The sequence below is a fragment of the Nuphar pumila genome, chromosome 16 (assembly GCF_984573655.1).
Source record: "Nuphar pumila chromosome 16, dmNupPumi1.hap1.1, whole genome shotgun sequence".
Taxonomy (NCBI): Eukaryota; Viridiplantae; Streptophyta; class Magnoliopsida; order Nymphaeales; family Nymphaeaceae; genus Nuphar; species Nuphar pumila.
In genome coordinates, this window is record NC_143264.1 from 4915169 (window position 1) to 4943044 (window position 27876).

The window sequence follows — 27876 nt, forward strand, 5'->3', positions numbered from 1 at the left end:
TACATAAAACATAAAATCCAAAAGCAAGATCACAATACACAAAAGCAAACAAGCACCTCAAGTCTTTGTCATAAAAGCATCTCAAAATCTTCCCAGGAAGCCATTTATACTCATCATGATGAATTGAACCATCTGAGCACTTCAAGCATTGCAGCCTGTATAGTTCCACCAGCCTCTCCAAAGTATACCTTTTAACAGTTATCTGAAAGTTGTGGATGATAAGGTTACTCCTCCAATATGTTGTACCATCAAAATCCTACATCTAGACAAATAAATTTAAGAAAACTGAAAAAGGGTTAAAAGAGAAAGAAAAGAAAAGTACAGATTTATCCCGAAGGCGCTCTGCAACAAGTTTAATAATCCCGATTGGAACAGACACCAAAGTATGTTTGGCTACATCACAGATTGCAGCAACAACTTGTTCTCGGACACTTTCATCATAGTCTAACAACCGATCACTGAGGGCAGCTGGAAATGTTGATCACCCTCAAGGTCAATCAAGGTAACCAATATAATTATTTTTTCACAAATACGGATGAAAAGCCAAACTCAAAAAGTTCCTTCTTACAGATAATCTCAGCAGCTTCAGGTCTAGAAATATTAGATAGCAGACAAGCTTTCAAATGTCCAACAACAGAAGTTCGAACTTTAACCACTCTGTCTGTCAGCCTCTTCAAAAATTCTGAAAAGAGAGGCTGAAACACTTCAGAGATAGCATGCCCAGATAATGCAAATATGCGCCCAAGCAAGTTCACTGATTTCAGCCTAACATCAGGTTGATCTGCCTGGAAAAATTAAAACTTTGTAATTCAGCTGCACTTTTTTTAATATTTATAATACAAATTGAAGCATCTTCAACATACACCAACAGACGTGTGGCACCACAAGAATGAAATCTTGACTACTAGATTCTGCCTCATTTCACCCTAACAGAACTCTCTCACCAGTGAAAAAAGAAAAGGTCACTTGGACTTGCATGCTACAACCATAACATACTCCATACTGCAACCAAAACATATTGTTTTGTATAGCTCACATATGATATTATCTACTCTTACTAAGACATCATTCATGGAAATAAATTGAAATAAACAATGTCACAAAAAAGTGTATCATGCACAGAAAGGGGGTGAAGGGCATAAGGTATGTGTACCACAACATAGAGGGAAAAAAACAAAACTTTTTTAAGAAAAATTGATCTAAATATCAAATCATAACATTTTAAGACAATGTTCATGTAAAAAGTTACAATAATAACATAATAAAATTAAAAAATTTACCCAAAAAACAGAGACATAGGAATAGAATAAATTTTCAGGACATAACAAACCAAAACCATCAAGTATTGGATTGTTTGGTTGGACCCTCAAAACGTATTTTAGATAAAACCATTCTAAAACTTACCACGTTTCACAAGTTTAACCCATCTGGTTGGTTTTTGCTCACATATATGTGATAATGTGAGCTGGCATGAATTTCCAGGCATAAAATGTGGCTGTGACAAAATCAGAAGTATCCAACTCTATCCAAAATGTATTCATCCAAAATACATTTAGCACCCCCTCAAATTAACAAGTTCAATAGGTACCAACCTATCAAATAATTAGAAAGAAAATGTTTACCAATGTTTCTCATTGATCATCTTCACCAACTACAATAAAAATGAAAATGAAATGATGAACCTTATTCTCCATAATCATTTCACTCCTTTTCCGCTATGTCTAGTCATATATATTCACTACAGTAAGCTAATAAAAAAAAAGGTGTTTGCTTTTTTGTTCACAAATAGGGCCAATTGGAGCCTAACAAATCCATATTCCAAAAAAAAAATTTGTTTAAGTAGAAAAAAATTTAGAAAAAATCAGCCATTAAAGTTCAAGTTCCAAACAAGATTGTAATTATCGTATCGTTACCCATATCAGTCGAGCCCAAAGTAACACCGTATCGTATCGTAAACGTATCATAAATTTTTAATAAAAAAATTTCAAAATTTTCAGAAAAATCTAGAAAAATGAGAAAAAATTAGCATAAATTATAAAAAAATCATAGCACATAAAACAATGATGAATTGAACCAAATACAATCATAAATTCACATATGAAGGAAACTATATAATTTAAATTAATAACAAACCATGCAAATGATAAGTGACAATATAAATAAAAAATAACTACATAATTTAAATTTTAAATGCAATTAAAGCCTTACATTTAACCATAAAAGTTCATGATAACTAAAAACATTACATTTAACCAACGTCTTACATGCCAATTTTCATCTCTAATGTTAAACTATAAATATCCTAAAACTAAACCATCTTCTAAAGCTTATTGTCAAACATCAAGATAGTATTTCCTCAGTTCTGCATCCAATTGTCGCTCAATGAACTTTTTGTGTTGGGTCATTTTTTTGGCAAGTGGGTCGTCATCATCATCTTCAGAATCTGAAACAATGATTGAAAATCCTTCATCTTTGCACTTTTGCAAAATTCTTCTTCTTCGAATTTCTTCTATTTCAGCAATAACATCAGCACAAAAAGTTGCAGGAATAAATGGAGAATGACATGGACGTACATTTTGATCTTGACCTGCAATATATTGCTTAAATCTATGCAACCCACCTCTAATAATAGCATCACAAAACAAACATCTTAAATTCAATGGTAACCCTAGTCATGGTACATCATCAATGCTTTTATAGTATTGCCATGCAAGATCATCTCTAATATGACATGAACATGAATACAACATCGAAAGATCTAAAATAAAACAAAATAAATTAAAAACCTCAATAAGAAGCAAAACATAAGAAGCACCAAACATACATTTCCCCAAAAACACTCAATAAGAAACAAAAAATAGAGATTTTGTACCTTAACCCACTTCCTTGAGTGAAAAAATGGTGCAAATGCACTCTTGATAAAATCGCAAAATCCCTCTCTCTTGCACATGAATCAGCCCTCAAATCGATCTTACAAAACTTAGGGTGCGTGGGTTCCCTTCTAACGAACTCTAGACATATGGAAAACTCGGCCCTCAAGAGGCCTTTTAAACTCATTGAAAAGAAAACAACTTTCGGCCTTTTTTAAGTGCGCCGACACTGTATCGTACGATACACTCGATACAGATACAATACACACTATACGAGGGTGTATCATATCGCAAAACACAAAAGTAACGATACGTACAACCATGGTTCCAAATATCATAAGTCCAACATATTCACTACAATAAGCTAATAAGACTGTTGTTTTCTGGTTTAACATACAATTATTGGACCTTAACAAATCCATAGTTATTAAGAAAAGTTGTTTAAATGGATGAAAATTTTATAATAATTCATCCATTAAAGTTCAGGTTCCAAATATCAAAAAAAGAATCATATTAATTGATACATCATTTAACAGTACTGTACTGTAGGACATGGTTCAATACAAAGAAATACCCGCTCATTGCCAATAAAAGGGGATGTATCATGCCATGCAGGGATTTGTTCTATGATAAAATCTATTGCACTATTGCATCATATGCAAACAATCAAAATATGATGTAAGATAAAATCCACCCTCACTAGCAAGCTCATAAAAAAATGTTCATGTAGGTACCAACAGCCAGTAATGAACAGACAAATGAGCAGATCTTCAAAATAATTCACAGAACAAATAAAAGTGCACATAAGCAACAAGAAAATACCAGTAGTTCTTCAATAATGTAGGGAGTGACTCCACGTAAGATATGAGGAGTACAACAATAAATATCATAAATAACTTCGTGATGATCAAAATGACTATTTTGAGAACTAGTGTTCCTTGAGATTGTTGATACAAGGAACTGATTTATGTAGGGTTCAAGCTTTCCTGCACAGTGTTCAATAACATTCATAGCTAGCCTTTGTCCAGCCAAGGATATATCCTGGTATCCACAAAATTCCATAGAATCAGCTATATAAAAATTTCAGAAATATCAAAATATGCAAGACACGTTGAACCAAACCCTAACCATAACCTACTCTTTCTCGTTGACCAAGTGCAGATAATAAAGCAAGTAATAGATCCTCCTTGAAATCCTCACTCTCATCAACTAATAGGATCATAATCGTCTGCATTGACATAAGGACAGCTTCTGGATGATCATTACTGCACATGCAAAGATTCATAAGAATAGGAAGGCAAAAGGAAAATGTTTTCAACCAAGAATTGATTTCCATTAAGCTCAACTATAATCATCAAATGCATCACAAGGAGTAGCAAATCCAATCCAAGGAGAGTCAAACAGCATCCCACATTAAGGATGTAATATTCGTGAAAGCATTTAGTGCATATCTGAGTGCATATATACACACTTTATAGGACCATCAGTTGTCCTCACTTTGTATAGGGGTATTTTCTGCTATTTCTAAGTCACATATATCCAAGATGAAGGCGTTCTCATCCTTTTAAATTGATCTTCATTATGCGATAGCAATTATGGTATCAATTATCATGTACGTCATCCAAAAATACAATGAAGAATGTAGCTTAGGCCCATTGTGTGTGTGTGTGTGTGCATGTGTTATACACACTTCTCAGATCTTAAGATAGTAGCGGAGAAACTTAGGGCATGTTTGGAAGTGAGAAAGATGTAGGAAAAGTAAAGGTAGGAAGGAAAAATGTACAGATTTTCACCGTTCCAAACGAGAGAAAATTCTCTGAAAGAGTTTTTCTAAAATGTACAAATTTTTATAGGAAAATTCCTTCACCTGGGGAGGTGGAGGAATGTTTCCTACCAAAAGAAAATAGAGAAGAGCCCAACATCTCACAATCAGACCCTTCCAACGTACTGAACCTGTCTACAGGTAGCCTCTCCCCTCCCCTGATCGACCATTTCCCGATTTCGACGTTATCGACAAGTGGATCCTGGAATAAGACTCCTCTAGCATGCTACCAATGAAAACCCTCCCGGAGTCGTCAAAAACCTGATTGCAGCGAACCCCATTTCAGGTTCTGGAGTTAACTGCACTTTGGCGGGAGAATACTGTCACAAATTCGTCCAAAATCCATTTTCGAAGGACCCAATTTCGGGTTTTGGTAATGAGCTGGCAGGCGAAAGCCCTCATTTTGTGGCTGAAAACCCAATTGCCGAGAAGCTGGTTTCGGGTTCTGGAGTTGGGGAGGGAGGTAGTGGGGACAACTTTGGGGTGGTGTTGAGAGCTGATGAGGTTGACGGATTTTTGAGGAGGATGAAGATCGAAGACTACACTGAATCAGCTAGAAATGGTGAGGTTTTGGTTCGCATGAAGGAAAAGGTGGTTGAAGAGGATGGTGGTGGTGATGGGGTTGGGGTTAGGGGTGGTTTCATTTCAGTGGGTGGAGATATGGAGAATCACGTTGTTGAGTGTAGTGATGATGGGTCATCATCATCATCATCTAGTTCATATACGTCGAGCAGCGATGAAGAAGGAGAAGTTGCTTCATCATCCACATCACCATCATCATCATTTGTTAGGATGAAGATGAAGGCAGCAACCATGGTGGATAAGCTGCTCCACCACCTCCCCCACCCCTACTCTCTCTCATTTTTCTAGAATTTTCCATTTTATTTTTCTCATGCTACACAAACAAATGAAAAAAATTCATTTAGAAAAATTATTATATCAAAATTTCTCATAGGAAAATTTTTCTTTGCCTATGAGAATTTTTCTTGCTTCCAAACGTGCCCTTAAAAGAAAGGAGGACCTAAATCTTGGTAAGGGTTTATTTTGAAATATTGCACCACCTGCAGTTGTATTTGGACAGGCTTTTTCTTTTTCTTTTTTTCTTTTTTAAGGAGTAGTTCCCACTAGAAGTAACGCTATATTTGCAACAACTGGACAAATGATGTACAGATCAGGTTTGGATCTGTTTGCATTTGTTAGAACTTGATTTTAGAGGAATTGAGATATCTTTTCAGGTTTGTTGGAGATCATCTCAAGAAAATTTTCCAATTCTTTCTGTTTTACCAGCGAAATTTGAGACTGATTCAAAACATAAGAATTCAAAATACTATAATTTTTTTTAAGAATTTTCATTTCTTGAACTCAAGTGTGATTCTAACTCTGAAAATGGAGATGAGCCCCTCAATTATGCTAGTAGAATGTTTTGCTAAAACTAAGTAAAAGATTTTGTATATTGCTGAAACTTGAGAACAGAAAAATTACTTATTCTCTAAGAGCTTTTGAAATTTAATTGCAGGAGAATATGTAGAACAAATAGATCATTTGTGCATGTGTGTGTGCACACACATACATGATAACATACATTTGTACATGTGTGGATTCATGTAAATACACACACATGCATATGCACATAAAATTTTTGAAATTTATTAAGTATAGATCTCAGACATATAGACATAAGTGGCTTTTGAAGAAGGCCAACTTTAACAGCCTCCATTGCACTTGCGTAGGCCTTGAGAGGGAAAGAGGGAAGAGGAGGGCAGCTGCCACACAGAGATCATGAAGATCAGAAACCACATGCCCAATCCTTTCTAAAGAGATTAGTAGGTTGTTCACACGTGTGTATATATATATATATATATATATATGTAATAGAATACCTGCAGAAATCAAAGACGAGAGAGAGAGAGAGAGAGCTCTGATGTTGTTGAGAATCGGCAGCCACTTTCCTTCACGGGTCTGCGCTAATACATCATTAGTTTAATAGGGTTACAATAGTTCACACGTGGACAAAAATGCCCTTGTATAAGTAACTCATTATATTAAAATACAAAGCCTGGGAATAGATATGGATCCAATATTAAATGGATCCATATCCAACCCATATTCTAATACCCTCCCTCAAGTTGTGTATGGGAGTGAACCATGTGCAACTTGTTCTTCAGATACCAGAAACGTTGACTTGTAAGACCTTTGGTAAACATATCAGCAATTTGATCTTCTGAAGGCACATAAACTGGTTCAATCTCTTTGTCTGCTATCTTTTGTCTGATGAAATGTTGATCAATCTCAATATGCTTAGTTCGACTGTGATGAATGGGATTGAATGCAATTTGTATAGCACTTTTGTTATCACACATAAGTGTCGAATTTGAAATATCCTCCCCCATTTCTGTAAGTAGATGCCTAATCCAGGTCACTTCTGCAGTGGTGGCTGCCATAGATCTATACTCTGCCTCTGTGCTAGACCTTGCCACAGCTTTCTGTTTTCTGCTACTCTATGAAACAAGATTTCTTCCAATGAAAACACAGTATCCTGAAACAGACCTCCTCTCATTTGGATCCCCTGCCCAGTCTGCATCTGTATAGGACAGTATGTTATGTTTTGGGAACTTCCATGAAGATTGAATATACATAAGTCCATCGCCTACTGTTCCTTTTAGATAGCGAAGGATGCGTTTGACAGCATCCATGTGACCAGTCTTTGGTTCATGCATGAACTGAGATACTTGATTAACAGAATATACAATGTCTGGTCTAGTAAAGGTAAGATATTGCAACATACCCACTAAACTGCGATACTTGACTGCATCAGGATATAACTCACCATCACAAATACTGAGCTTTTGGTTGACAACACTGGGTGTAGGTAGAGGTTTACAATCTGTCATTCCTACTTTAGCCAGAAGATCAAGAGTGTATTTGTGTTGAGTTAATGACATTTTGTTATCTTGTCTGTCCACCTCTACACCAAGAAAATATCTCAGTTCCCCAAGGTCTTTCATTTTGAACTGCATACTCAATAAAACTTTAATTCGTTGAATGTGGTCTGGAGCATTACCAGTGATCACAATGTCATCAACATATATGAGTAAGAAAACCAGGGTGGTATCATTTCTGTATATGAACAGAGAATGATCTAGTTGGGAACGAAAGAAACCATGTTTCTGAATTTCTAAGGAGAAGCTTTCGAACCATGACCTGAAAGCTTGCTTCAAACCATACAAGGCTCTGGTTAACTTGCATACATACTCTTTTGGGTCTCCCTCTGTATAACCTTGAGGCTGCTCCATGTAGACCTCTTCCTTTAAATTTCCATGAAGAAATGCATTTTTAACATCAAGTTGACTAAGGGTCCAGCCATGTTCAATTGCCAAGCCAAGTATGATGCGAATAGTTCCCATTTTCACCACTGGGCTGAATGTCTCATCGTAATCCTGACCATATTCTTGAGTGAAACCCTTGGCTACGAGACGTGCCTTGTACCGTTCAATGCTACCATCCGGTTTATATTTAATTTTATATACCCATTTGGAACCAACAACATTCTTATCTGGAGGACGCCCAACTATCTCCCATGTTTGACACTCATGAAGTGCCTCGATCTCCTCATTCATCGCTTCAATCCATTTGTTGGATTGGACAGCTTGATGAAAACCAAGTGGTTCATCATGTTTCTCAATCTTGGATAGAAAAATTTGAAAGTCCATAGAAAAGTTGTCATAACTAACCCATTTTTCAATAGGATGTCTTATCCTACCTGATCTTCTTGGTGCTTCTTTGTTATCAGGCAATGCAACGTTTTCTTCAGCAGGTACATTTGTTTGCTCTTTGGGTCTCCTGGTATACACATTACCTTTGTATCTCAGACATGCTGTTTGTGATGCATCATCTGAAATTGTCTCACCATGTACGTCTTCAGGGATCAAAATAGTATCTTCGGCAATATGTGAAATAAGTTCAGCACTAAGCCATGGATCATACCAATTACCAGCTGCATCACCGTGTTCTCGATTGTGATTTGCTTTACTTTTCAGAAAACTATTTTCATCAAAAACAACATTTCTAGAAATCCTGACTTTCTTATTGGCAGGGTCATAACACCTGTAGCCCTTATGTTCATCTGCATAACCAACAAATTGACATATGGAGGCTTTGTCCTGAAATTTAGTTCTCATGGATTTATCAATGTGTACATAACATGTGCATCCAAAAACTCGTAACTCATCATAATCAGGATGTGCACCAAAGAGAACGTAATAGGGAGACTGATTTTCAAGGATAGACATAGGAAGACGATTTATCACATGAGTGGCAGTGTGAAAAGCTTCTGTCTAAAGACTAATGGGCAAGTTACAATCATGCATCATACTCATTGCACTTTCCACAATATGTCTATGTTTACGTTCAGCAATTCCATTTTGTTGTGGAGTGTACGGGCAAGAAACTCTACGATGTATCCCATTATCTTGGAGAAAGTCTAAAAATTCTTTGGAGGAATACTCACCACCTCCATCACATTGGAGAATTTGAATGTTTTGGGAGAATTGAGTTTTAACATAGGCATGAAAATGACGAAAGATGGAAAAAACCTCTGATTTGTGTTTCATAAAGAATATCCAGGTAAAACGAGAGAAACTGTCAATAAAAGATACATAATATTTGCTTCCAGAAGAGGAAGGATTGGGGGCTGGGCCCCAAACATCAGAATATATTATTTCAAAGGGCATGGAGGCTCTTTTATTTATTTGATGGAAAGGAAGTACATGACTTTTGCAGACCTGACAACTGGGACACATTTTATCCTTCAATGAAGATGAAACATACTCTGAAAGAAAACCATTGGACACTAACTTTTCAATAAAGACTTGACTACAATGACCAAGACGAGAATGCCAGAGATCTGGCTTATTACATTTGGATATACTTAAGACGCTTTTGGAGATATGATCGGACTTGGGCTTCAGGACACTGGAGGTTGAATCTTCATTGAAGACATACATGTTTCCACGTCGCTCTCCTTTAGCGAACATCTCCTTCGTTTGAAGATCCTTGACAAAGACAGAAGTAGGAGTAAATTCCACAGATGAATTGGTAGAGTCAACAAGCTTAGAAACAAAGATAATATTTTTCTTTATATTTGGCGCATGAACAACATCAGATAAAGAAATAGATGACTCAGACAAAGGAATGAGGACATTGCCAATGTTTGAAATAGGGTGGTGAGTCCCATCTCCAGTTACGATATTAGATTTACCAAGATAAGGAGTCAACGCAGAGAACTTACCTGCATTGCCAGTGACATGTGTTGCTGCCCCAGAGTCAACATACCATATTCCATCATCACTCTGTTTTAGATTCAAGTTGGCCATCGCAGATAAGAGAAGATCCTTGGCATCATCACTGACTCGAAATGTACCTGCAGTTCCTGATGTAACAGCATTTCTATTATTTTGTGTTCTATTCCGATTTTGTGGATTGAACCAGCAGTTGGCTTTGATGTGACCACGTTTGTTACACTGGTAGCATGTGGGAACATTCTTTGAAGTACTGACATTAGGATTTGGTGTAGGTAGTAACCCACGTCCACCCTGGATTGGAGTTCCCATGCTTCTGCCACGTCCTCCTCGTGAACGATCAACTATTATTCCTGTGGCAAGAACTTCATGCGTAGATGATTGTCCTGCTGAAGCATCAGACATGCTTTTCAGAGTCATCTCGTACTGAAAGAGTTTAGCACGTAATTCTTCAAAGCTGAGTAGCGTAGGTAGACACAATAAAGACGTTACAAGAACATGATATTCTGGTCCCAAAGCATTCAGTGTCTGCTGCACTTTTTCTTTATCTGACACTGGATATCCAACCATGGCTAACTGATCTGTGATGCTTTTGACTTGATTTAAGAATTCAATGATGCTCATTGCCCCCTTTTTTAGCATTTGAAATTCGCGTTTGAGAAACAACACTTTGGCCTCCGATATCTGAGAGTAGGTTTGAGCTAAAGCCTCCCACAAAACTTTGGATGTGCAATCATCAGGAATGGAAATCAGTACTTCTTGTGATAACGTGGAAGTGATGTATGCGACAAGTGCCTGATCGCGCTTCATCCAAGAAACAAAGGCAGGATTGCGAACAATATTCGGCAATCCTCCATCCTCTTTGGCTTCGGTTATGATGGATTCTGGGGGCATAGGAATGGAGCCATCCAAGTGACCTGAAAGGTCTTGACTTCGAATAAAAGGAGCAATTTGCCTTTTCCAAGTCAGATAGTTGTTTGTAGTTAGCTTTTCCGAAACTAGCTGCCCCAAGAAATTGGAAGAAAGACCCGAATTGGTTGAAGTATCCATTTGTAGGCTTGTTGACAAACCTTTTTTTTTTTTTTGGAGAGAGAAATAATACTAGTGACTGAAACTGAGCTGTTTTATTACAGTTGGCAGAAATCGGCACAATGTCACGACAAGGAAAATAAGAGCTCTAGGGTATGGAAAGTTTGACAGAAAAGGAATGAGGATATCAAAACAGATTCCTGGTTGGAAAACCAGGGAACTCGATTTTACTGAAATAAGAATATAAGATGTTAAATATGATGAATCAACAGGAAACTAAAGAATAAATTTTCACAACTAAAGAATAGAAAGAAGAAATATTAGAGGAAAACTGAAAAACAAACTTCGACCAATAGATATTCACAGCAGAAGCTAGAAAGATAGGTAATCTTTTTCTGTCAAACTAGAAACTAGAAAGATAGGACTTGGCACAGGGAACTCGACCTGGAGAAGGTGATCTGCTGCAGAGGATGAAGGGGACTCGGCACAGGGAACTCGACCTGGAGAAGGTGATTTGCTGAAGTGGTGAAGGGGACTCGGCACAGGGGACTCGATCTGAAGAATCGTGCTTTTCACGTTACGCTGGATTAGATGAATGTCAGGACTCGGCTGAAGGATCGTGCTTTGCACGTTACGCTGGATAAGATGAGGGTCAACTGTTGGATGTGGCTGAAGAAGATGAAGAAGACTCGGCTGAATGATTTCAGCCCCTGAATGAGAAGAAAACTCGGCTAACTGGAAGAAGAGATGGAGCCGATGCTGAATGGGAAAGACTCGGCTGACTGAAGAAGCTGAAGGATCGTGCTTTATGCCCAGACCTGCCACCGCTCTGATACCATAATAGAATACCTGCAGAAATCAAAGACGAGAGGGAGAGAGAGAGAGAGAGCTCTGATGTTGTTGAGAATCGGCAGCCACTTTCCTTCACGGGTCTGCGCTAATACATCATTAGTTTAATAGGGTTACAATAGTTCACACGTGGACAAAAATGCCCTTGTATAAGTAACTCATTATATTAAAATACAAAGCCTGGGAATGGATATGGATCCAATATTAAATGGATCCATATCCAACCCATATTCTAATAATATGCACCCTAATCAAAATAAAATAATTAATATACTGCTTGGTGCTAATTCAAGAGAAGAGCTCTGAAAGTACCTGGCAACAGAGAGAAATGTATTGAACATTTCATTCACTAAATCATTGCATTCAAGATCCAACATGACAACACATGACCTATATTTTGCAAGAGTCTCCAAAATAACAACTTTTCTCCCGAAAGACGGACTACTTATCTCACCTAAACTGCTAAATGTCCCCACAATCAGATGAAATGTGTCCTGCCAAAATGAATGTAACCTCTAATCAGATGAAGTCAAAACCCATGCATAATCATGTATCTTGAGCATGCATTGCGTCAAAGACCCCTACAACATAAGACCACCATGGTATAGAAAAAACCTATTTAGGCAATTAACCTTGGCTGAGGAAAAAGATAGAAAATTACCCTCAACACATCATCACTGTATGGAGGCTCCGGTGCTGTAATCCTCATTATTTCACAAATGCAAGCCGCTACCAGAAGTTTGACATCCTTATCCTGGTGCTTCAGAAGTTCTGCCTTAACTACTGCATTGGCAAATGATTGGATGGACCCTAACAGTGACTTTGATGGTGATTGGTCGATCTCAGAAAGACAGCTTGCTGCTTCCTATACATATGAGTGACACAACATACATCAGACTGAAGCATCAAGCAAAAAACAAATATTTTCATATTAAACACTACAAGCCCAAATAGAGTAATGTAAAATTGCACACATGAAGTACAAAAACAGCTGTTCATTGTGCCAGATTAAATGTTGTGTGTAAAACAGTGTCTATGTGTGTATAGCACAATGGCGATCTATTTGAATCCAAATATCCAAGATTACAAGTTGGACAAAGACTTTGTATCAGAAGTTTCAATTTGCTACATCTATTGTCAGTTTTTTCATTAAAAATATAAAAAATTAAGCATAAAAAGATAAAACTAATTATTGAACTTCAAAATGAACTTTCAAATTCTAATATACTGTACATAATTTGGTAATTCAGGTTCTTGGCAAACCTAGATATGCAACTTACTAGTTCGATCAAGTAAACAAAGAGGATGGATTCTTTCATTTACATGCATGTATAAATGGGAGGTATGCATGTTTACTGTCTCTTTGATACCTTGTATATAACTACATGTAAAATGTCATGAAAAAAGAGGACTGTTGCTCATCACATGCAACAAGGACATTATCCACGCCAATATGAAAGGGTAATATCTGCATGTCAAAAGAACTCAGAAGAAGGATAACCAATAAAGACTTTGAGATAGCCAATAAGTAGGGGCATGAAAAACTTTAGCAGTGTGACGCAGGCTTTAGCTTTAAGTAGGATTCACAGAGCTGCCCCATTAGATGGCTCAGGACCTCAGAAAGAAGACGAGGAGGAAGAAAAGGAGGCAAGGAGTATAATACAAAATGTCATGACAAAAAGAAAAAAACTTTTGTCATTTCAGGCACATGTAGCAATGTGAAGGCACTTGCGGTGCAAGATAGACCCAAACACAAACAAAGTTTATCCATGTGAATGTCACCAGCTCCTGGGCATGACAATGCTGCATATTGGTAGAAGGAGAGTTTCTCTTAAAGCTGATGTTCCAGACCAACTGGTTTCCAGCACAAAATGGCTAAAAACCATTAAAGCATATTGGGGTCCAGAACATCATGAGAATATATATATATATAAGAGGGATGAAAGAGAGAGAACAAGCATGCACACTCACCGTTATTGGCAAGATATTAATTTTCCATATTTTTTAGAAAAAAATAGTAGTTCTTTAAAACTAGAAGAGATTCAGTATCCCCTGTTAAAATTTATTCTACTAATACCACGATATACAACAACAACAACTACGCCTTCATCCCAAAACAATTGGGGTCGGCGATATGAACCTACTAATACCACGATATGCTATTGAAAATTTCAAAGTTATTATTTTTCTCAAATATCAATTATTTCATAAAATTAGCCAAGATTCTGTCAATATGTTCCAAAGGCAAAATATTTCACATATCCTTAGAAATAGCGCTATCAATATCATCTGAACACCAATAGTCATATACACAAACAGGTGCACATGTGCACGCTCATGAGGCTTAAGTGCTTAATGAAGGAGCATGAGTACATGATCTCCCATTACTAGAGCAAAACATGCACATGCAGTGCCAGAAACCAGCACAACTGCTGCGAATTGTACTGTGTAATGAAATCTATACAGGTCTTTGTGATGGAAAAGGCATGAGAGTTATCCCCATGCACAATATTCTTAAAATATAAAGAGACAATCTGCTACCCTTTCAGTAAAATATAATACTATCAAGAGTAGATACCATATGCATCGTCCAAGAGTTATGATGCCACACACCCCGAATTCTGGCAGAGTCCATGCCAGATTTTTGTTGGAAAAGGGAGAGGACTCACTCATGCACTTTTGTGGAATATTTTCATTTTGCAAAAGGGAGGTCTGCATGGAGCCTCTTTTTGTGCAAAACAAGTCCAAACCACCTCCAATCCCAGCCCTGTTGAAAATCCTTTCTGCAAAAGGGTGGGATGAATAAACCACAGTTGTCAGTGCGGGAATCGGAATCATGAAGTGATCATTTCAAAATTTTAGAAGAGTTGGGAAGCAAACAGTGAGGGGGGATCATTTAAGAAGCGATATGCAAATTGTATGAGCACATGAATCAGGATTCCTGAAAGAATCAAGATTTCTAAGGGAGCCGCGATTTCAGGATATAGAAATCAGGATTCTTGTGTAAAGGAATTGGGATTCCCATATCATGGTAAGCACGACTCCCATCAACAGGAATCACAGTTCCTAATTGGTTAGTATGTTCTAAATGCTAACAGACATAGTCTTGAGGTTTCATCATTTTCTTAAAAGTGAAGACCCATGCCTTTAATTTGTCTAACTGCAGATAAATTGGAAAATTCATAAATGGCATAGATAAAAAGTAATAAGTACTTCCATTGCTTTATAGTTATCCCATCTTTAACAAGAAACAAATAGATTGCCTCGCTATTTTCCATAATATGACTAAATGCCCTTGACAAAGTAGAACATATCAAATGCTTTTTCATGGGGCACACGCTTTCATCATTTGAAATTCATTGAAGGAAACACAATTATAAAGACTGCCACAGCTTCTCACACAAGATTGATCTGAAAACTTCAAAAACATTTACAAATTTCTATATTTTTGGTCAATAGAAAAACCTAAAAATAACTCGATTCATATCTTTTCTTTCAAGAATAAGTACTAACACTTCAACTGCCAATCTTCGAAGTAGTGGTGGGTTTAGGTCATGAAGACTTCTACAAGTGACTCCATTCAGATTTTTCTCAACATTGTGTCACATGGATATGACTACTGGTGATGGTATATTGCTATTCTTATAGCAATTTCCATTTAGAATAATAGATAAGGGAGACTTCGAAATGGGCATCCACGTGAAATATAGGGGGGAAGATGTTGTTTGCATGTCATTTTGTTTCTACCATACAAATGTCTCCCTAGTCTTGCACTTCTTTCAAGGAATTAATACTTTTTTTTCTTTTTCTCCATATCAACCTCATTAGCCCAAACACGCCTTCAAATCAAGGAATTAATACTTTTTTTTCTCCATATCAACCTCATTAGTCCAACCAAGCCTTCTAATCAACGAATTAATACTTTTCCTACTAAGGGTCCTCATATCTCAAAGATTTAGTAGCTTATATCCTAGAATTTGTTTCACTTTGCATGCCTACAGTTTGAAAACACAATGAGTTTAGCCCATTCTCTTCGAGTCAATCAAGTCACCCCACAAAACCACCTTACACCCCCCCATCCCAACAACCAACACGCACATACAAATAAAAGTACAATCTAGTTTGCATGTGTTTAGCTTCATATTTTTAATTTCTACCCACAGAAAATTAGTGGTGTACAGGAATGACAATGATAGAAATGAAATTTTATTTGTTTTTTTCTGTACATGAACCTATTTGTAATGAAATACGCGGAAATACACACAATGTCCTATAATGGACATTCACACATAGAATGCAAAGATCAAGTCCACAATGGACATATACAAAAGCCAAAAATGGCTTGCAAACATAAAAATGTTATAAATGAAAGAATGGGCTTCAAGAAGCCTTACAATGCAAAGGGGTCTACCCCTTTATTTATAGACAAGAGAGTGAGAAAGAGAGCGGGAGAAAAAGGAGGAAGGAGTGGGCATTGGGGGGGCCAACAAGGAGTCGTTGAGCCCCCAACGGTCACATTTGTGCCCGTTGGGGGTCCAACGACTCCTGGATACATCAATGAAGAAGTTTATGTAGAACAACATCCAGGCTTTGAAAATGAGAAATATCCAGAAAAAATCTACAAATTAAAAAGAGCTTACGGGCTCAAACAAGCACCTAGAGCATGGTATGAAGGCCATTGAAGATCACCAATCTAAAGTTGAAGATTGGGAAAGCAAGCATACAAAAATTCTTTCTTGGTTCATGAACAACGTGAAGCTTAAAATTTGCGCCAACATTGCTAAATTTCGGATGGCAAATGAAGCATGGTTCTTTATGAAAGGTATGTATACTCAAAAGGATCTTGCTCGTCAATTCTTTCTCTAAGAAAAAATTCGGACCATTAAGCAAGGAGAAATGGGTGTAAGAGAATACTTTAGCACCCTTGGACCCTTATGGGATGAACTATCTCTACTAAAACCAAAGTGGGTTTCTAGTGAAGATGTGGAACTAAGAAGAGAACAAATGGAAAAAGAACACTTTTTTCAATTTCTACATGGGCTTAGGCCCGAATATGAACAAGTTAGATCTTCCCTACTTCATAGATCTAAGTCACTTCCTTTGGAAGACGCCATAGCCGAAATATGCCAAGAAAAAACTCGTCTTGGCATGATTAAGGGAGGAGATGAAGTTTTGGCCGTATCTAAACCCAGCAATCATGTGAAAGCCTATAAGCCTCCACACTTTGGGAGGCAAAATAACTATAATGGCAACTATAGAAAAGTCATTTGCCATCATTGCCAAGAACCGAGTCATATAAGACCTAATTGCCCTAAGCTAAATGAAGCACCAAAAAGTAAGGTCGCCTCCGTTGAAGAAATTACTCAAAAGGAGGGGACTATCAAAGGGAAGGAGTCCTTCTCTCTTGCTCAACTATCGGAAGCACTTCAAATTCTACTCAAATCGCCATCAACTTCGAGTGCCGCCATAGCTTCTTCTCCTCCAGGTATGTCTTCTTGGATTCTTGATTCTGGAGCTTCCTTTCATATGACCCCTCTTGAAAATGGGCTTTCTGAGTTGTGTAATAACTCTAAAAACTCTTATGTTTCAACTGCCGATGATGCATCTTTACAAGTAAAAAGTTTTGAAACTTTAAATTTTTCCAAAGATTTCTTTGTGCCAAACGTAAGAGTGGCATCTCAACTTAATTTAAACCTTCTTTCTGTTTCTCAAATATGTGATCATGGATATAAAATCTCCTTCTCAACTAAGGATTGCTCTATACAGGATCTTCGGTCCGAGAAGCAGATTGAGCAAGGCCATAGAAGGGGAGATCTCTATTACATGAGCAACTTGAAACTTCCCACTAACTCTTTTTGTAATCATGTCCAAGATAAAAATATTGAAACTTTGCACCAAAGACTTGGACATCCAAGTTTCTCAAAAATGTACTCCTTTCCTTTTGGAAAGAAATTTTGTAACGAGAAACATTTTGTTTGCAAGAATTGTATTTTTGAAAAAATGAAATTCACTCATTTTCCAAATAGAACTTTTGTGTCCAAAAGACCTTTTGAGTTAGTCCATTCGGACGTTTGGGGCCTTCTCCGGCTATATCAAAAGGAGGATACTCCTTTTATGTTACTTTCATTGATGACTACACTAGATATGTGTGGATCTATTTTCTCAATTTAAAATCCGAAGTCTTTGACTTCTTCAAGAAATTTCATATGATAGTCAAAAATCAATTTTCAAGTAATATCTCTACTCATAGATCCGATTCGGGTGGAGAGTATTTATTAAATGAATTTCAAGATTATTTGGAAACAAATGGAATTTGTCATCAAAGATCATGTCCTAGGACTCCCCAACAAAATGGTCTAGCCGAAAGAAAGCATAGACATATTTTGAAAACCACTAGGACACTTCTTATTTCCAAAGAAATTCCAAAGAACTTATGGGCCGAAGTCGCTTTAACTTTAACTTACTTGATTAATAGAATGATACCTTCATCCTTACAAAATAGATCTCCATATGAAAAACTATTTGAAAGAACACCTGGTTTTAATAGATTAAGAATTTTTGGGTGTAAATGTTTTATCCTTATACATAAAAGAGATAAATTATCTCTTAAAGCTATTGAATGTGTTTTCTTAGGATATGGAGAAAATCAAAAGGGTTTTAGATGCTTCGACCTTAAAAATAACAAACTATATGTATCTAAAGATATAAACCTTTTTAGAAAATAGAAATGGTTTTGAGAAAACTAAAGACATTGACGAAAGCGAATATGTTTTCTTGTTTGATCTTCTCTCTCAAGAAGATGTGACTCCTCAAGAAGAGGAAATCTCTAATGATTTGTTGAATGATCTAGAGGATATTCCTCTTAACAATATTGAAAATGAAAATGATAGACCCATCCAAACCTATGTTAGGCGTGGTCAACAAGTTCCCATGAGTGCCTTAGAAAAATATTCTTAAGGGTCCAACATAGAAGAAACCTCTTTAAGGAGATCCAGTCGAATCTCCAATCCTCCTAATAGGTTTGTTTCCTATGAGTCTCTAACACCAAAGTATAGAGCGTGTCTAATTGCGTTATACTCTTTTCATGAACCTTCACATTATAATGAAGCCAAAAACATTCCCCAGTGGGTTGAAGCCATGAACTTAGAACTTAGTGCCCTTGAAAAGGCAAAAACTTGGGAAATAACCTCTTTACCCACTGGAAAGAGATCTATTGGATGTAGATGGGTTTTCAAAATTAAAACTAAAAGTGATGGGTCATTAGAACGCTATAAAGCCCGGTTGGTAGCAAAAGGATACGCTCAAGAATACGGTATAAACTATGAAGAAACCTCCGCTCTCGTAGCTAGGATGACTAGTGTTAGGACTCTTATTGCGGTTGCGTCAGTTAAAAAATGGCCTATTTATCAATTAAATGTTAAGAATGCATTCTTAAATGGTGAATTAAATGAAGAGGTCTGCATGGATCCTCCACCAAGAGTAAGTATTGGTAAAGATAAAATTCTCAAACTTAACAAAGCATTATATGGATTGAAACAAGCTCCAAAGGCTTGACATGATAGATCTAGCAATGTAATGACAAGTTTGAATTTTCGCTCATGCTAGACTGACACTGCCTTATTTGTGAAAAGTACAGGGTTTTCAGTAGTTATTCTACTACTTTATGTTGATGATATGATCATCACTGGAAGTGATGAGCAAGGAATCAATGATATTAAAAAAGTTTTAAAAGAAAATTTTGACATGTCTGACATTGGTTTCTTAAGATATTTTTTAGGAATTGAAGTAGTGTAATCTCCCCGAGGGTACATTCTCTCTCAGATGAAACTTGTTGCTGACATTTGTTCCAAGTCTGGCATCTCCGACGATAAGAAGACAGAAACCCCTGAAGTTATCAATGCAAAGTTAAGGTTAAAAAATGAAACACTCCTCGAGGATCCTACTCCCTACCGCCAACTTGTTGGGTCTCTGACCTACTTATCTATCACTCGGCCAGACATAGCCCATGCAGTTCACTTAGTCAGTCATTTTCAACATGCACCTACAACTGTGCACATGGGTGCAGTCTTAAGGATAGTCAGATACATCAAAAACACCATAATTAAGAGAGTTTTTATTTCCTCTTCGTCATCACTTGACTTAACTGCTTATACTGATGCTGATTGGGAGGAAATCCCAACGATAGAGTCTCAACTACCGGTTTTTGTGTTTTCTTAGGTGACTATGATTTCTTGGAAATGCAAGAAACAACACAAAGTATCATTGTCCTCAACCGAAGCGGAGTATCGTGCAATGACCACTACAACCATGGAGCTTGTGTGGCTTAGAAGTCTTCTTAGTGATATGGGCATAGTCATCTCTAATCCTTCGAAGATGTGTTGTGACAACAAAAGCGCAATCTATATCGCAAGCAATCACACATTTCATGAGCATACTAAACACATCGAGATGGACAGACATTACGTTCGTGAGGAATACCTAAGAGGAACCATAACACTGCCTTACGTTACATCCGAATACCAGTTGGCGGACTTCTTCACTAAAGCCCTTGCTGCTCCTCGTTTTATGTTCCTTCTCAATAAGCTTTCGGTTATCTCCCCGTAAAGCTTGAGGGAGGGTGTAAAAATACATGTAATCAATATATATATATATATATATTCAATCCTACCTGATAAGGGTATTCCTATAATTTTGTCCAATAGGGACATTGTAGTCTTTTTCACTTTTGTTTTTCTTTTCTTATTTTCCTTTTTCTTTCTTTTATTTTTCTGTTTTATGCATTTAATGCATTCACATTGGGGGGTCCCAACTAAGAGTCGTTGGGCCTCCCAATGTGGTCTCTCTCTCTCTTACTTTTCACCCTCTCTCTCTCATTCCTTCTTGCCTATAAATAAGTGGGGTATCCCCCTTTGTAAAGTATTGGCTTCTTCTAGCCCTTTCTTGCATTTATAAGAATTTATGTTTGCAAGCCATTGTTGGCTTTTGTGTATGTCCTTTGTTGGACTTGTTCTTTTGCTTTTTATATGTGAATGTCCATTATAGAACATTGTTTTTATTTCCGCATATTTCATTACAAGGGGTGTTCTCCCCTTATTCTTCTCATGCTTTTCCAAGCATATATTCAACAAAGTATCATTTTTACTTGTTTTTTGTTGCCCTTTGTTAGCTTTTTGTATTGTCCCATAGCGGACTTGTGTTCTTGCACTTTTGTACCTATATTGTGCCTTTGTGCTCTTATATTATCCACTATTGGACTTGTATGTGCTTTTGCACTTTGTTCCTATAATTCCGCATACTTCATTACATGGTATCAGAGCCATAGTGTTCTTGGTCTCTTGAAAAGTGACCATTGAAAGATCTTGATTCGAGGATTGTGATGCTTGCGGTAACTCAAGTGGAGGGGCTCTTTCATCTTCTATTAAGCAAAAATAAAGAATGAGGAAAAGATTGATCTCTCTTTCAAATTAAATGGTACCAATTACATGATGTGGGCATCCGCCATGGAAAATAACCTCAAAGGCAAGAAGCTTTGGGGATATATGACGGACTCTATTCCGGAACCTCAACTCAAACTCACAAAGTTGGAAGGAGGTCAAGAAAAAGCTATTAAAGACCATCATTCCAAGATAAAAGATTGGAAAAGTAAACATGCAAAAATTATTGCATGGTTTATGAACAATGTTGAGCTCAAAATATGTGCCAACATTGCTAAGTTCCACAAGACTAATAAGACATGCTTTTTATGAAAAGTATCTATATACAAAATGACCTTGCAAGGCAATTCTTTCTACAAGAAAAAATGTGTACCATAAAAAAAGGGGACATGAGTGTCCGTAATTAGTTAGTACTCTTGGTCCCTTATGGGATGAATTATCACTTCTTCAACCTAAGTAGGTCGCTAGTGAAGATGTTGAACTAAGAAGAGAGCAAATGGAATATGAGCAAGTTAGATCTTTTCTTCTTCATAGATCTAAGCTTATTCCCTTGGAAGACGTCGTTGCCGAAATATGCCAAAAAGAGACTCTTGGTATAATAAAAGGAGGAAATGAAGTGTTGGTTGTGTCCAAACTCAATAATCATGTGAAAACTTACAAGACTCCACACTTTGGGAGCCAAAATAGCTATAATGGTGACTAAAAAAGGCTATTTGTCATCATTGTCATGAACCGGGTTATATATGACTCAATTGTCCCAAGTAATATGACACCCCCAAGAATAAAGTGGTTTTCATTAAAGAAACCGCACCAAGGAAGAATCAATCATCGGAGGCACTTCAACTGTTACTCAAATCTCCATCTACATCGGGTGTCATGCCTCGTCTTCTCCTCCTGGTATGTCTTATTGGATCCTTGATTCAATGACCTCCTTTCATATGACACCCCATGAAAATGGTCTATCTAATTTATGCATTAACTCAAAATTTTCATATGTTACATCTTTGCAAATTAAAAGTATTGGAATCTTAAATTCTTCTCAAAGTTTTTTTGTGCCAAAAGTTGGGTTGTTCCTCAACTAAATTCAAACCTCATTTTCGTTTCACAAATTTTCGATCATGAATGTAAAATCTCTTCATCTAAGGGTTGATTTGTGCAAGATCTTCGGTCCGGGAAGCAGATTGGGCAAGGCCATAGAAGAGAAGATCTCTACTTCATGAATTATCTAAATCTTCCTCCAAATTCATTTTTTAACTATGCCTAAGATAAAGATATTTAAACTTAGCATAAAAGACTTGGACACCTGAGCTACTCAAAGATGTATCTTCTTCCTTTTGGGAAAAAATTTTGTAATGAAAAAGATTTAGTTTGCAAAGATTATATCTTTGGAAAGATGAAATCTATTACTTTTCCTAATAGAACTTTTGTCTCTAAGAGACCTTTTGAATTAGTGCATTCGGATATTTGCGGACCTTCTCCCATCGTTTCAAAAGGAGGATATCCATATTATGTTCCCTTTATTGATGATTTCACTAGATATGTATAGATCTACTTTCTTAATTTCGAATCCGATGTGTTTTCTTTCTTTAAGAAATTTCGTATGATTGCAGCATTTATATTATTAGATCCTAGAACTCTCCAACAAAATGGATTAGCCAAAAGAAAACATAAACATATTATAAAAACCACTAGGACATTACTTGTTTCTAAAGATATTCTAACATGTTTTTGGGATGAGGCCGCTCTAACATCAACATATTTCATAAATAGAATGACCTCATCATCCTTATAAAATGCATCTCTCTATAAAAAATTATTCGAAAGAACACTCGATTTCAAGCAATTGCGATTTTTTTGTTGTAAGTGTTTTGTACTATTACATAAAAGAGATAAATTGTCTCCAAAAGGCATTGAATGTGTATTCATGGGTTATGGAGAAAACCAAAAAGAATATAGATGTTTTAACTTTAAGAGTAACAAACTATATATTTCTAAAGATGTAATCTTTTTGAAAAATGAAAATGATTTTGAGAGAACAAAGGAAAACAATGAAGTAGATTACACTTTTCTATTTGATCTCTTGCCATAAGAAGAGTTGACTTCTTGTGATGATTCTTTGAATGATATCAATGATAATACCTTGAATGATAATGAAAATGGTGATGATAATGTGCACTCAATTGATAAAAATGTGGAATCATCTATAAGAAATAATGATATTGTTGATAAACCCATAAAAATATATATCCGGCGTGAGCAAATGAATTCTACAAATGCTTTAGAAAAATATTCACAAAATTCATCGTTAGAAGAAACCTCTCTTAGAAGATCCAATCGTGTCTTTAACCCACCAAGTAGGTTTGTATCTTATGACACATTGACACCAAAGTATAGGTCAAGACTATTAGCTTTACATTCCTATCATGAACCATCATATTATAATGAAGACAAAAATCTTCCACAATAGGTTGAAACAATGAATATAGAGCTTAAAGCTCTTGAAAAGGCTAAAACATGAAAAATTAATTTCATAAATCATAGGAAAGAAATCTATAGGATGTAGATGGGTTTTTAAGGTTAAAACCAAGAATGATGGGACTCTAGAACGATATACAACTAGGTTAGTGGCTAAAGGGTACTTTAAAGAATATGAAATTGACTATGAAAAATATTTGCCCCAGTAGCTAGAAATTACTAGTGTTAGGATACTCATAGCCATTGCATCTATTAAAAAATGGTCCATATACCAATTAGACGTGAAAAATGTTTTTCTAAATGGTGAATTAAATGTGAAGGTTTGCATGGATTTTCCGTCGGGGTTTTGTATTGAAAAAAGTAAAATTCTTAAACTTAAAAAAGCATTGTATGGTCTAAAACAAGCTCCTAAAGTTTGAGATTATAAATTTAGTAATGTAATGACTCATCTGAGTTTTCATTCTTGCTAAACTGACTCTGCTCTTTTTGTTAAAAGTACAGGTTCTAAGGTTGTTATTCTTTTACTTTATGTAGATGATATGATTATCACCAGAAGTGACAAACAAGGAATTAGTGATATTAAAAATATTTAAAAAAAAAAATTTATTTGTCTGATTTAAGTTTTTTAAGATATTTCATAGGTATTGAAGTTGTGTACTCTCCTAGAAGATACATTCTTTCTCAAATGTAACTTGTTGTTGATATTTGTACTAAGTCTGGCATTATGGATGATAAGAAGATAGAAACACCTTACTGTCAACTAGTTGGGTCGCTCACTTACTTAGATATCACTCAACCAGACAAAGCTCATTCAGTTCACTCGGTCAGCCAGTTTTATCATGCTCCCACCACTGTGCACGTGAGTGTTGTCTTGAGAATTGTTAGATACATCAAGAATACTATAACAAAAGGGTTTTTTTCTATTCTCATCTTCTTCATTAGATTTACATGATTATACTGATGTTGATTAGGGTGAAAATCTCAATGATAGAGTCTCAACTACCGATTTTGTGTATTTTTAGGTCACTCTATGATTTCACAGAGATGCAAGAAGCAACAAAAAATATCATTATCCTCAACTGAAACTGAATATCGTGCAATGACTACTACAACAATAGAGTTTGTGTAGCTTAAAAGTCTTCTCAGTGATATAGGAGTAATCATCTCAACACCTTTGAAGATGTAATGTGGCAATAAGGGTGTAATCTATATTGTGAGCAACAACACCTTTCATGAGCGAACCAAACATATTGAGATGGATTGTCACTATGTGCGTGATGAGTATATGAGAAAAACTATTACGTTATCGTATGTCATATCGAAGTACCAGATGGCGGATTTCTTCACCAAAGCTCTTCTTGCTCCTCGATTTATTTTTCTCCTTAGCAAACTTTCGATCATTTTTCTGTAAGTTTGAGGGGGAGTGTTTTATATATATATATATATATATATATATATATATATATATATATATATATATATATATATATATATATATATATATATATATATATATATATATATATATAAAATTTGTATTGTAATAGTTTTTCTTATAAGGGCATTTTTATCTTTTTATATGTAATTAAGGGAGACTAATAGGGGTAATTAAGGGAGACTAATAGGGGCTCTATGGTCTTTTCAGACCATAGAGTCGTTGGGAGCTCCCAAGGTCTCCCTCTCTCTCTTGTTTTGTTGTGTACATATATAGGGGTGATCTCCCCTTATTCTTCTCATGCTTTTCCAAGCATATATTCAATCAAGAATATATTTTTTACTTGTTTTGTGTTTCCCTTTGTTGGCTTTTTGTATTGTCCCATAGTGGACTTGTGTTCTTGCACTTTCGTGCTTATATTGCGCCTTTGTGCCCTTATATTATCCACTATTGAACTTGTATGTGCTTTTGCACTTTGTTCCTACAATTCCGCATACTTCATTAGAGGTGCTATCAAGTTCCCAAATTTGATCGAGATCAACATAAAATCTGGCTCTAGAACCATTAATGCAAACACAAGCAAGAGAATATTCTCATTTTTTCTAGCTATAATAAGCCAAAAGGTCTCCTTTATATCTGCAAATCCAACCCCTTATGAGCAGCCAAAATATGTTTTTCTAATCACAAGAAATACTGTATATAGCAACATATAACAAGTACCTAATACTGTTATTCGGGTACTTAAATATGGTTTAACTTCTTTCCAAATCTCAATTGACAATTTCCATAATCACTTCTTAACCTTTCCTTCAGAGCGATAGTTGAACTTGTTTCAAGTGCCATTTGGGATTTTCTATTTCCTGCAAGATCTCTAATTTTAAATCTTGTCCAAGAGAATTTATTATTGTTGGATTATTTATTTGTTTCTACCATGAGAAAAGGATGCCTAGAACCTTTTCGGGATACGATAAGTGTCCTTGTACTAGTATATATTTCTTTTTATAGCATCTTAAATACTCTTCTCTTTAAATTTCCAAATTCAATCACTGTATCAGAGCCAAATTCAAGTTTACTAGCTCTGAGAGATGATAGCAGATATAATAACCACCAATATATCCCATGCACAAGCTCGTCGCATCCTTCCGCCAACTTGGTGATCTTGCTTGAGAAAATATACTGACACATTATTCGTTCTCCAAGTTGGTTGAGATAGCTGATGGAAGCATATTATGTCAGACATCCAGATCATTAGGAAAAACAAAAGAATTCGATCATTAAACCCAGGTAGGACGCTGTTGATTGAGAATTTGATCATTCCATACGTCCATTTTTGCATTAAATTCAGGAAAAAAAAAGAAGCCAATTGAATTTAACAATTTTTTTCTTAAATTCGAAAATAGCTTATTCATCTGTTTGTCATAACGACATTATGATAATAATAGGAACCATGAATTAATGTTAATGTTGTTATTGCAATTCAGATAAGTTCTGAAAATAACCAGAAGTAACTTAATTCTTTGCACATAATTTGTTGTTTGTCCGAAAAATAACAAGACCAACTTCTTTCCCCACTAAAAAGAGCAAAAGTAATGAGAACTAAAGATAAAATCTTTTCAACAAAGAGGAAACAGCGGGCAAAGTGATCATCCAGAACGACGAAAGCCGCAAACTTTCCGAAAATCTTCCATTTGAAAGAAGAAATCAGGACGGAATCTCGAAAAAGATAAAGGATAATCCACATCCGCCAGAACGAGTCCAAACTTTATCGTCACGGAGAAAAAAGAAAAAGGAAGTAATTATGCAAATTAATCCCTTGTCTCACAAAAAGAAACAAACAAAGCAAAAAGAACATCTACACTTAGCAAAAGAACTAAACCCGCGGATAAGCGGAATTGATCATGAAAACGGATGAATTCAGCATACACCAGATAGAATCGCGACTTCGCTGTCGTCGAGGAGCGGAAAACTGAGCAAATTTCGCAGGAAAACGCGAAAATCGGCCAAAAATTCAACGAGGAGCTCGAGAAGGAGGGGAAAAACCTTACTTTTAGGAGCTTGACGAGAGAATCCTTAGAGTGAGGAGGCTTCTCGAGCTTCGAAACGACTTCCTTGAGCGTCTGGCGATGGTTCTGCGCCATCTATCCTCTCCTTCTCTTCTTCTTCTTCTTCTTCTCTCGATTTCTTCCAATCCTGAGATCACACTACGACCCTCTCCGCTCTTCCGCCATTGCAGAATCGAGAGAGAGAGAGAGAGAGCAACGGAATCGAAAGAAGGGGTAAAATCGAGTTAAATGTAGCGTGTCCGAAGCATTCGAGTTCCGCAAGCAGAGCGCTAACCAAATGACGAAAAAGGACGTAGACTTTTTAGGAAATGACGTGACTTCACCAAGGCTCCACGGACCACGGTTGGTTGAGGAAATGACGAAAGTGCCCTTTCTTCGGTTGTGAAAGCTAAGGCTGATAAACCAGCAGAACAAAATGAACTTTACCTACTCAATTTTACAGCGAGTCAAGCCGAGCAGTAGGGCTGGTAAATGAGGCGAGTGAACCTAACAAGGAATGTTCAGGCTTGGCTTATTTACTAGTGGACCGAGCTTGGGACTCGACTCATGCTCTTGTTTAGCCGAGCCTAGCTCAAGCCAAACACGATTTAACTTGTGTAAAA

At 36.4% G+C, this 27876-nt stretch overlaps 1 protein-coding gene across 3 annotated transcripts in view; it reads right to left on the reverse strand.

Annotated features, from left to right (window-relative positions):
* The window catches only part of LOC149812755 (sister chromatid cohesion protein PDS5 homolog A-like), a 55863-nt gene extending 28418 nt beyond the window's left edge, over window positions 1-27445 (reverse strand). For 2 of the 3 annotated variants that reach the window (XM_089990954.1, XM_089990953.1), the window contains exons 1-8: window positions 27257-27445; window positions 12529-12732; window positions 12180-12361; window positions 4009-4135; window positions 3693-3911; window positions 569-785; window positions 323-468; window positions 57-202 (exon numbers count right to left, since the gene is read on the reverse strand). In XM_089990954.1, the coding sequence (XP_089847080.1) occupies window positions 57-202; window positions 323-468; window positions 569-785; window positions 3693-3911; window positions 4009-4135; window positions 12180-12361; window positions 12529-12732; window positions 27257-27349 (1334 nt within the window). In that variant the 5' untranslated portion in view covers window positions 27350-27445. Of the gene's footprint in view, window positions 1-56; window positions 203-322; window positions 469-568; window positions 786-3692; window positions 3912-4008; window positions 4136-12179; window positions 12362-12528; window positions 12733-27256 lie in introns of those variants that run through there. The other variant, XM_089990955.1, reaches the window with a different exon arrangement.
* Window positions 27446-27876: the final 431 nt, after the last annotated feature.